The sequence below is a fragment of the Etheostoma spectabile genome, chromosome 6 (genome assembly GCF_008692095.1).
Source record: "Etheostoma spectabile isolate EspeVRDwgs_2016 chromosome 6, UIUC_Espe_1.0, whole genome shotgun sequence".
NCBI classification, from domain to species: domain Eukaryota; kingdom Metazoa; phylum Chordata; class Actinopteri; order Perciformes; family Percidae; genus Etheostoma; species Etheostoma spectabile.
Window position 1 is genome coordinate 8256603 of NC_045738.1, and position 11063 is coordinate 8267665.

General features: G+C 40.3%; 1 protein-coding gene across 1 annotated transcript; it reads left to right on the plus strand.

Moving 5' to 3' along the window:
• The first annotated feature begins 1019 nt into the window (after nucleotides 1-1019).
• On the plus strand, nucleotides 1020-10311 carry LOC116691811 (potassium-transporting ATPase alpha chain 1). Its single transcript, XM_032519725.1, has 24 exons — nucleotides 1020-1197; nucleotides 1822-1923; nucleotides 2127-2186; nucleotides 2425-2628; nucleotides 2794-2907; nucleotides 3054-3188; nucleotides 3597-3714; nucleotides 3906-4174; nucleotides 4397-4475; nucleotides 4632-4751; nucleotides 4900-5009; nucleotides 5126-5260; nucleotides 5453-5645; nucleotides 5866-6041; nucleotides 6183-6319; nucleotides 6553-6703; nucleotides 6934-7102; nucleotides 7794-7948; nucleotides 8218-8341; nucleotides 8693-8838; nucleotides 8963-9096; nucleotides 9477-9578; nucleotides 9778-9869; nucleotides 9981-10311. The coding sequence occupies exons 1-24, from the start codon at nucleotides 1186-1188 to the stop codon at nucleotides 10007-10009; spliced, it is 3066 nt and encodes a 1021-aa protein (XP_032375616.1). The 5' UTR covers nucleotides 1020-1185; the 3' UTR covers nucleotides 10010-10311.
• Nucleotides 10312-11063: the final 752 nt, after the last annotated feature.

Here is an 11063-nt window from a genome sequence, read left to right on the forward strand (position 1 = left end):
TTTTATTTTGGGGGGATTTTTGTTTCATTAATAAAAAATAGTCTGTTCTCCGAGAGCCTTATAAGCAAAACTCCATTTTAGTAGTAGAATCCTCCGTCTCTCTAGATTACAGTCTGTTGACAAAATGACAAAAAAAGGACCTGCAGAGAGGAGTGTATTAATCAAATGTGGTTAAGAGAAGGAGTGTATGGTCTTCAGAATAAACACATAACCAGACATATGCTACTTAACCTGCAGGAGGAGGAGGAATAACAAACCTGCAGTGGACATGCTTACACCATTACCTTGCGTCTGTGGTTGGTGCTACCTGTTGTAGCACTGCTGTAATTGGCATCAGATGTGACTAATGATTAGCTCCAGCTGCAGGCTATTTTGTCCCTGAAGTCTTCTCCCTTTGTTTTTGGTTTTGTGGTGCTGCAGGGCATCACTGACACCTGTCAGGCTGTGCATTGTGTACGCTTTTTTTCATCCATCTTAGTACATTTTGTGCATATGGCAGCAGAAAAGAGTGATTCTTACTATATCAAGGCAACCCATTCAACTGCAACCTCAAAATGACTCAAGGCCAATAGTCGACTAGTAATAGTTGTGTAGTGCAGCATTTATTAATTGATGCAGCGCAATGTCAAGCACACTAGTAGGAATGACATTGGTTTGTATTAACCTTCACTGTTCCTCTGCTGTTTTTACTCACATCAGTTTATCAGGAAAAGAAACGTGCAGAGAGGAGATAAGAGATACCAGCCTAGCTTGTGATATGAGTGTATTTGTGTGAGTGTGTGTTGTCTGTGACCTGCCTAGGGGTGACATTGTTTTACGCAGGTTGTTGTATTATAGTGTGTGTTTAAACATAAATGTGTGTGGATGTGTCCAAAGCAAGTTTGTGTGCGCATGTGTGTATAAAAAGGGGAGTTGTGATATATAAAAGGCTTATCCACAAAATCTGTCCTGTTTCTAACCATTGTGCGTGTGTGTGTGAGAGAGAGAGAAAGAGGGAGAGACAGAGAGAGAGAGAGAGAGAGAGAGAGAGAGAGAGAGAGAGAGAGAGAGAGAGAGGGAAAAACAGAGTGTGTGTTTGGGACTGGACTCTAACTGACAGCCAAAATTTCGGGGACCAATAAGAAGGATCGAGTGGTCTGGACCTCCATTGATTTAGGAGAGCAGTCCCCTTACAAACCTGCAACCATGAGTAAAAAGGTAGGCGACCCAGCATATTAGCTGATGACTATTCACCTTTTTTGGCATTAGCTGGGCTCTTAGGTAGTATACATTATTCAAAACCCTTGACCAGACCTTACTTACTTTACCATTACTTTTTATCTGCCTTTTTGGCATCTTTTTTCACTTTATTTCACAATATTTTTACTTAGACTGGCATGGACATAGTATACTCCAGTCTATGAAGTGTCGTTTTGTTTAATGCAAATGAGCATGCAAATACTTTTAATTCAATGCTGGTCACATATTCACAAATAATGACTTAACAGTACCTCATATAGATCAGATGTATAAAAGTACTTCATTTAGTACATATATCATCTAGAGAGCCAAGCGACAAGGGGGCGCTTGTTTAGCTCACCTTGTAGAGCGCGTGCCCAGACAGAGGCCCAGTCCTTGCCATAGCGGCTACCAGTTTGGTTCCAACCTCCTGACCTTTTCATTCCCCCTCTCTCTCCCCTTCATTTCTAAATTGTCCTAACAAATAAAGGCCTAAACATGCCCAAAATATTATTATTATTTTTTTTTTTAAAGAGAGAAAAAGAAAGACAGGTAGGTTGCCTGCATAAATATATATATTTATATGCAATATTCTGCATTTAGGACACCTATGACATGTTTGAGGTCGATGGAGATATGGACAAGAAGAAGAAAAAGATGAAGAAGAAGGAGAAACTGGAGGGCATGAAGAAAGAAATGGATATAGTAAGTAAAGACAGAAGCTTCATGGCTGCAAAGTACTCAGAATGTGTTGTATGAACTGTCCATAATCTTTCTCTGTCCACTTTTATTAACCAGTTATGAATGAATGAATGATAGAATGAATGAATCACCTTGATTCACTCTGAGCCGTCCTTTAAAAGTTTGTCCTGCTTTGAATGAATGTTGCAATCTGTCTCCTCCTGCAGGACGACCATGAGATTACAATTGAAGAACTAGAAATGAGGTACAACACTAGTGTTACCAAGGTAAGACTTTCTTATTTCTGTGTCTGTCTTTTAGTAGAGTCTTGTTGTTTTTTTTATCTTCATTGTCCTTTATTTTATGCGCTTAATTCCTTTTGTTTCCAACCATATCTAACACAGGTTTTTCCCTCTCAGGGTCCTTTAGGTTCAAAGGCAAAGCTTTCAAAGCTTCAATTTTTTGTAGTGTCTTTTTCCCACCATTCTCATTTATTTACTCTTTTTTTCTGTTCTCCATCCACAGGGTTTGACCTCCACCTTTGCCAGTCAAGTCTTGGAGAGAGATGGTCCTAATGAACTGAAGCCCCCCAAAGGAACTCCGGAGTATGTGAAGTTTGCAAGGCAGCTGGCTGGAGGGCTGCAGTGTCTGATGTGGGTTGCAGCTGTCATCTGCTTCATCGCCTTTGGAATTGAAGTTGCAAGAGGGAATGTCACCGCCTTTGACAATGTGAGTTATATTTCCATTGAGATTCCATTATGGAAGAAAACAATTCAGAAAGACTGAATTTATGGCTTACGTGGATTGCTTTGAGCAGGAGGGATCCGAGAGGGACAGAAATGAGGAGATTAAAATGTGTCTGTTTTTATGGTCACATCTTCTTTCTCACTCCAGCTGTACTTGGCCATCACCCTAATTTCTGTCGTTGTGGTAACTGGCTGTTTTGGTTACTACCAAGAATTCAAGAGTACCAACATCATTGCCAGCTTCAAGAATCTGGTGCCACAGGTAAATTGCACATAACCAATGAAAATGAGGCTCATTCTTATCTCTTTCCTTCCTCTCTTGTTTCCCTCTCTCACTCTGTATCTTTCTTCATGTTGTTCATCTCCTTTCATCTTTGCTTGTTTTACTCTCAAATCTCCAAAAAATAGCAAGCCATTGTGATCCGTGATGGCCAGAAAAACCAGATCAACGCCCACCAGTTGGTAGTGGGGGATTTGGTGGAGATCAAAGGAGGAGACAGAGTCCCTGCTGACATTCGCATCATCAGTGGTCAGGCCTGCAAGGTAGATCACACACACACATATACTGTATATCCATACGGTACATACATTTGGACTAGTGAAATGTGTCATGATGCAAGTTTAAGGTCAGACTTTGACATTTTACTATTGAGTCCACAAAAAAAAATCAATGAGTCCACAAAAAACATTTTCTAAAAAGTTCAACATTAAGTCAGGGTTGGACTATTGGTAACTGAAAGACAACGTTAATTATGGCATCCTCGGTAGGCCAGCCAGTGTAATGTGCCCAGTATTTTACATAGCATATGAGGCCAGTTGGTGTAATGTTTTTGAATACAAAAACGTCAGTGAAAGAATGAACGTGTGGCCCAATTAGACATTCTCCCTTCCTACCCTATGTTATCTTGTGGACATGTAATTAACCTTTTGTGAACATCCTTTATGTGCCAGGTGGACAACTCATCCTTGACAGGCGAGTCTGAACCGCAAAGCAAGACTCCAGAATGTACTCATGAGAATCCACTGGAGACCAAAAACATTGCTTTCTTCTCTACAACCTGTCTGGAAGGTACAGTAAACAGTACACACTGTACATGCACATATATACTGTGTATATATATATATATATATATATATATATATATATATATATGGCCTGGACTAGATATTGTCTAGTAGTTTAAGTATTTGTTTGATGGTGAACTTAAGAATAAGCTCTCTTCTCTTCTCTTCTCTTCTCTTCTCTTCTCTTCTCTCCAGGTATAGCTACTGGTGTAATCATTAACACAGGTGATCGTACCATCATTGGTCGGATTGCCAGCTTGGCGAGCGGCGTCGGCAACGAAAAGACCCCCATTGCCATAGAAATCGAACATTTTGTTGACATCATTGCTGGTCTTGCAATCTTTTTCGGGTTTACCTTCTTTGTGGTTGCCATGTTCATAGGATATGCCTTCCTGGAAGCCATGATCTTCTTCATGGCCATCGTGGTGGCTTATGTGCCAGAGGGGCTACTTGCTACGGTTACTGTGAGTTACTGCAACAAATGTAAATTTCTATAATACCGTTGTTGTATGGTGTCTAGTTTACCTGTATGAATGCTCATTTGAAAAGATGGCATCAATGCCAAATCATATCCTGTGTATTATGTAATAGTATGCAAAATGAGTGTGGAGGATTTAATTCATCACATGTGCTAGAGGCTCTATATTACCCTGTCAGTCTGTAACAGCCTGTGTCTGTGTTAACAGGTATGTCTGTCACTGACTGCTAAACGACTTGCCAGGAAGAACTGCGTTGTGAAGAACCTGGAGGCTGTGGAGACATTAGGTCAGTTTGTCTGAAAACCAGAAACATCCTGCTCCTGAAAGTTTTGTTGAATTCAGGGACATAAAGATATGAGTTTGGTCTCTATTAAGTTATTGCAGCAAGCATGTATGTATGCACAGCGTATATGCGTTTAACCTTTAAACTGTTTGTGTTTAGGCTCCACTTCAGTGATCTGTTCTGATAAGACGGGTACCCTGACTCAGAACAGGATGACCGTAGCTCACCTTTGGTTTGACAACCACATCCATGCTGCCGATACTACTGAAGATCAGTCAGGTATACACTTAAAAAAGATTTATTGTTAATATCAATACAGGCTATAATAAGCTAACTTGTGGATGGCCTATGTGGACTACATGTTTTTTTAAAGGATGTTTCATGTTTTTTTTCACATTGGCGTATTCTTTTATTGTGTGGTTTCCAGGCCAGAATTTTGATCAGTCATCAGAAACATGGCGTTCACTGGCGAGAGTGGCTTCCCTGTGTAACAGAGCTACATTCAGACCGGATCAGGAAGGTGTTCCTATTCCCAAGGTACAAGTTTTAGTATTTGTTGTCTACATCCATTTGAGCTGGCAAAATGTCACATCTCAATGAAAACATTTGTTCCTTTTTGTCTCTTTGCATCTCACTTTCACCATCTCGTACAGAGGCTGGTGGTAGGAGATGCATCAGAGACGGCTCTGCTGAAGTTCACCGAGCTTTCTGTGGGGAACGTCATGGACTACCGTAATCGCTTCAAGAAAGTGGTGGAGGTGCCCTTCAACTCCACCAACAAGTTTCAGGTGAGAGCAAGGCCTTGCATCATTTTGATCAATTATATATATAAATGTATTTTTTAAACATTGAATGCTATCATCTAAATATGCTTCTTTGATAGTGTGATACTGCTAGACTATAAACCTGTGATTCACGGTAGTTCTAAAAGCTCTGGCTTATTTGATTCAGCTTCTAACAACCACCCCTCTCTTCTCCAGCTGTCTATCCATGAACTGGAGGACCCTCTGGACCTACGCTACCTGTTGGTGATGAAGGGAGCGCCAGAACGTATCTTAGAGCGCTGCTCCACCATTTTGATTAAAGGCCAGGAGCTGCCTCTGGATGAGCAGTGGAGTGAAGCCTTTCAGACAGCTTACATGGACCTGGGAGGACTGGGAGAAAGAGTACTGGGTTAGGGAGAACTTCTCATGACCTTGATGTTTTCCCAAAACTATCATTTCCCTTTTGCTTACAGTTTATTAAAAAAGAAACTTCTTTAATGTGAAGTTGTTGCAAGTAAATACTACCATTTAGTTTTGTAACTAACAACACATTAATGAGTACATAGACATCTTCTGCCATACACAATAAGAATTAACTTTCTACTGTTCTTTTTTTTCCCCACTTCCAGGTTTCTGTCATATCTATCTGAACGAGAAGGAGTTTCCTCGTGGCTGTCCATTTGACCCTGATGAGATGAATTTCCCCACGGCAGGACTGTGCTTTGCTGGTCTCATCTCAATGATTGACCCCCCGAGAGCCACTGTACCTGATGCAGTGATGAAATGTCGTACTGCTGGTATCAGGGTGTGTTTACATTGTCCCACATACACCTAAACGGCTTGTTTGGGCTGTCATAGATTTTTTTTTTTTTATTAAAAGTGCTTGCAAGAGACTGCGTTTTCACATTGTGAATTTATGTATTTCTTGTATAACTTGGAACTTTAGGTTGTCATGGTTACTGGGGACCATCCAATTACAGCAAGGGCAATAGCAGCCAACGTTGGTATTATCTCAGAAGGCAGTGAAACAGTGGAAGATATAGCGCAAAGGAAGCGCATACCTGTCGAACAAGTCAACAAGAGGTATTTGCATAACTGCTGTCCACAGTCCTCATCTCTGTTACAAATCAAGGATCTGAGGGTCTATCCGCTGCAGTATAATTTTTATTTCTTATGGTGTGACTACAACACAAAACTACAGAATCCTACATCGTCTTATACAGATTGACTGTTGTGTCTGAATGCAAGCTTGTGCCTTTGTCTATTTGTATGTAATGTAACTCTGTCCATCACTGTGTGTGTCTGTGTGTGTGCAGGGACGCCCGTGCGTGTGTGATCAGTGGTGGTCAGCTGAAAGACATGAGCAGTGAGGAGCTAGATGACGCACTGCGAAACCATCCTGAGATGGTGTTTGCAAGAACATCCCCTCAGCAGAAACTAATTATTGTAGAGAGTTGTCAACGTCTGGTAAATACACACAAAAATACACACACCTCTCACTTTACTACCTGTGCCCTCTTAATCTTGTGATTATTGAGTGAAATTTATATAACAATTTAAAAACAATATACCGAGGCAAGTTTCCTATACATATAATTTTAAGAATATCAAGGATAGAGACTATGAAGCTAACATTTAGCATTTAACATGTTTTCAGGCTTGTGTCTGATGGATTCATCTTTCATCCCCTACCCCAGGGCTCCATCGTCGCCGTGACAGGTGATGGTGTTAACGACTCTCCGGCTCTTAAGAAGGCTGATATTGGTGTCGCCATGGGGATTGCCGGGTCAGACGCTGCCAAGAACGCTGCAGACATGATCCTTTTGGACGACAATTTTGCTTCTATTGTCACTGGAGTAGAGCAAGGTGAGACTTAAAAGAAAAGAAAGCTTGTGTTTTTTTTGACAAATCACATAAAAAGGTGGCTTTGGCTCAGTGGTAGAGCGGTTGCCTGCCAATTGGAAGGTTGGTAGTTTGATCCAAGTTCAGTCCCATGTCGAGGTGTCCTTGTGTAAGACACTGAAGCCTGAGTAGTGTGAGTGTTCATCTGATGAGCAGGTAGCACCTTGTATCGCAGCCTCGGACGCAGTGTATAGTTCCTGTACTATGTACGCTTTGAGTCGTCGTTAAGACTAGAAAAGCGCTATATGTTGATATATCTATTTGACAAAACAATCTTAAAACTCAAGGTTCACTGTCTGGCTGACGGCTCGCTTTTCATCACTTGACCAAAAAACTGGATCTCCGCACTCTATACCCTTCCTCTGTTCCTGAATATCTCTGTTTTCCCTTTCTTGTCTGTTATTTTAAATATTATCAATACATCTGCAGTAAGATTGCCATACAATACCAGCCCCTAAAACTCAAGAGCACTTATTTTTTTAGTTTTTGTTATCACATTGTTATCTTGGTGGTTACTTACTAAGACAGTAAATGGATGCATGAAAGTGAAGAAGATATATACTGAAAAATATATTTACAGACTATATTGAGCTATTTTAGTGTGTGTGTGTGTGTGTGTGTGTGTGTGTGTGTGTGTGTGTGTGTGTGTGTGTAGGCCGTCTTATTTTTGACAACCTGAAGAAGTCTATCGCCTACACACTAACAAAGAACATTCCTGAGCTGACTCCATACCTGATCTACATCACCGTCAGCGTGCCTCTTCCTCTGGGCTGCATCACTATTCTCTTCATCGAACTGGCCACTGACATTGTGAGTGACTATTTCATTAGTACCAGTTCTTTTCTCATTTATGGTCATTACACTGGTCATTGCATTACATTTCTTTTCATCACAGATGATTGTGTATTTGTTTCAATGTGGCCTGTACATTGTGATTGATATTGAATCCCCACACACCCGCCTTATCCTTTACAGCGATTGAGTTGGTGACTTTAACAGTAAATTTGCATCATAATCTTCCACGCTCCTCTATCTGCTGTACAGAGATATATTGCTTTTTATTTCTGTCTCTTCTGTAGTTCCCTTCTGTCTCTTTGGCCTATGAGAAAGCAGAGAGTGACATCATGCACCTGAAGCCAAGAAACCCTCGTCGTCATCGTCTAGTAAACGAAGCACTGGCTGTATACTCATACTTCCAGATAGGTGAGAGAGTGTGTGTGTGTGTGTGTGTGTGTGTGTGTGTGTGTGTGTGTGTGTGTGCAAAACATGTATACTGTATCTTCACCCCAGTTACCCAGTCACACTGAATACAACAGACAAACCTAAAGGTTACCTGTATGTATCTCCAGCTCTATGAATACAATACCCGCTAATAGACTTTACTAGGCATGTCTTCCACTACTACTCTCTTGTACAATAAAGCAGATAAGACATTAACTTTTACACGAGCGCACTCAGAATCCCAATGGAGGCGGGTGAGCCACCGTGCTCTCTGTATACATTCTTTATACATTATTGACACGTTTTTCACTTCTTGTTCCCCCTTTTTTCTAGGAGCCATCCAGTCTTTTGCAGGTTTTACAGATTATTTTACAGCCATGGCACAGGAGGGCTGGTATCCACTCTTATGTGTCGGCCTGCGTTCTCAGTGGGAGAATGTTCATCTTCAAGACGTACAAGACAGCTATGGACAAGAATGGGTTAGTACAGACTTCCTACCTCTTGACGCATTTTGTCTCGTGTTAATCCAACAGAAAGTGGTTGGTTCAAGGAAGATGTGTTTTTTTATCAGCAAAATAACTCCTGTTTATCCATTGCTTACAGACCTTCAGTCAGAGGTTGTACCAGGAGTATACGTGCTACACTGTATTTTTTGTCAGCATTGAGATCTGTCAGATCTCAGATGTGCTGATCAGGAAAACTCGTCGTCTGTCTGTGTTCCAGCAAGGTTTCTTCAGGTTAGAAGAGACCCATCCCAAACATGCATCGCTCGGCATAATGTGTCTTAATAGCCAAAGTTATAGCATTAACAGTTACAGGGTTAATTCTGGGTCTGTATAACGTTAACATTTACGTGTCCAAAGCTTATTTTCCATTCACACATTTATTGGAAGAATGGGAAGAACAGGAACACCTGCCATTATTCTAACTGCAGTGTGTCCATGCATTATTCAGATTGTTGCTTTTCTTGTAGTTACATCATTAAAACAAATTGGGGGAACTGTATACAAACTGAGCATAGCTTAGTTTGTGATTTACAAATAGTTTGTGCGGAAAATTGCTTGTGATTGATTCTATGTGGACATTTGGTAAGTTTATTGTGTTTATTTGTGTGCAGGAACCGTGTCCTGGTTTCTGCCATAGTCTTCCAGCTCCTTCTGGGTAACCTGCTTTGTTACTGCCCTGGAATGCCCAATATCTTCAATTTCATGCCTATCAGGTAAAGGCACACAGTGGTGACCATCTGAAATCAAATCTCAGACTGGATTAGAAGGAAAAGGTGGTCTGTGTGTGTTATGAATTGAGAATACACCTTTTAATTGAAATATCATGAATATGGAGCCTGCAGGTAGAATGTCAGTTCCCACTACCATAATGTAGCCTATGTTCTAATGTTACATGCTGTGTTTTCCCTCCAGAGTCCAGTGGTGGTTTGTTCCTGTTCCATATGGTATTTTAATCTTTGTCTATGATGAGATCAGGAAGCTAGGAGTCAGAAGATATCCAGGAAGTAAGCAATGAATCTTTATCCTTCCTTCAAACCATTCAACACCCTTTTATCAATCATCATTAACATGTCCGCAAATATTAAGTATTCATTAACCTCTGGCTTTTATCTCAGGCTGGTGGGATCAGGAATTATACTACTGAGACCAGAGAGGCTCTCTCACCTATCCATCCATCCATTGAAATTCATGAAAGCCTCATCATGCTGCAAACTTTGTGATGCATGTATTTATATCTTAAACTAGTCTATTATTACAATTTGTATTATTATTGAAGAATAAGTAAATAATAAAAACAAGTAAAATGCCTACATAAGTACAAATGTAATAATTACTGAAAGTCATCAATGAATAATTCACACAGATTTGTTGGATTCCAGCTCTTTGACTGTGGCTGCATTGTATTTGTACTAATAAAGAACCTGAAGACTGATGATGACCACAAATTAATAACAGTAGCAACTTGATTTTTGTATGTTCTATATTGCCGTGTGTTTTTTGAAGGATGCATCTTTACTTGTTGTAGTTTGCATTTGATCTTATCAAGAACATGAAATCATGTAAAATCATTTTCAAAAATAGGCTGTGAAACAGGACTGTACATAGGCTTACATATAGCAGTACATGATAATACCTGAAAACATAATTTATTTTCAATGTTTTAGAAAGAAACACAAATGACAAGAAGTGAATGATTTGCTCTGCTCTGCCAGAAACCAAATCTCTGTAACATACGGTACATATTTGGTTTAAGGGCTTTTTAAGGACATATTTAAAAAGGTGCCCTGCCACACGTATTTCATTACTTTGTGGTAATGTCTGAAGTTCTACCATGGACATGGTGTTCTCATTCAAATTCAATGAGCTAAGCTGCTTAACCTCTGATTGACAGCTATCCAAAGAGAGCCTGGCTATGAGCATCCTTTACCCAGCGCAACTGGGTGAGCTCATGAATAGTTATAAGCTCAGGCAACATGACGTCAGACTGACCAGCTTTTGTAATCGTCCAGATTTCTCTGCTAATTTCTTTTGAGTGGCTAGAGACGACAGAAGAAGTAGCAGTTAATTTTCACATTCCCGGCATAACTCAAACACATATGGACCTAACGTACAGTATTTTTAAAAATGCAAGTAAAAACGGTTTTGTGTGGCAGGGGACCTTTTACCATTTTGTTTTAACCACCAGCAGAAAAACTTAA

What these genes read in the sequence shown, in the direction of transcription:
- LOC116691811 (XM_032519725.1), top strand. An exon ending in CTCTACAACCTGTCTGGAAG is followed by an intron (nt 3,715 to 3,905) that starts GTACAGTAAACA and finishes TCTTCTCTCCAG; the next exon opens with GTATAGCTACTGGTGTAATC. An exon ending in ACAGCTATGGACAAGAATGG is followed by an intron (nt 8,839 to 8,962) that starts GTTAGTACAGAC and finishes CATTGCTTACAG; the next exon opens with ACCTTCAGTCAGAGGTTGTA.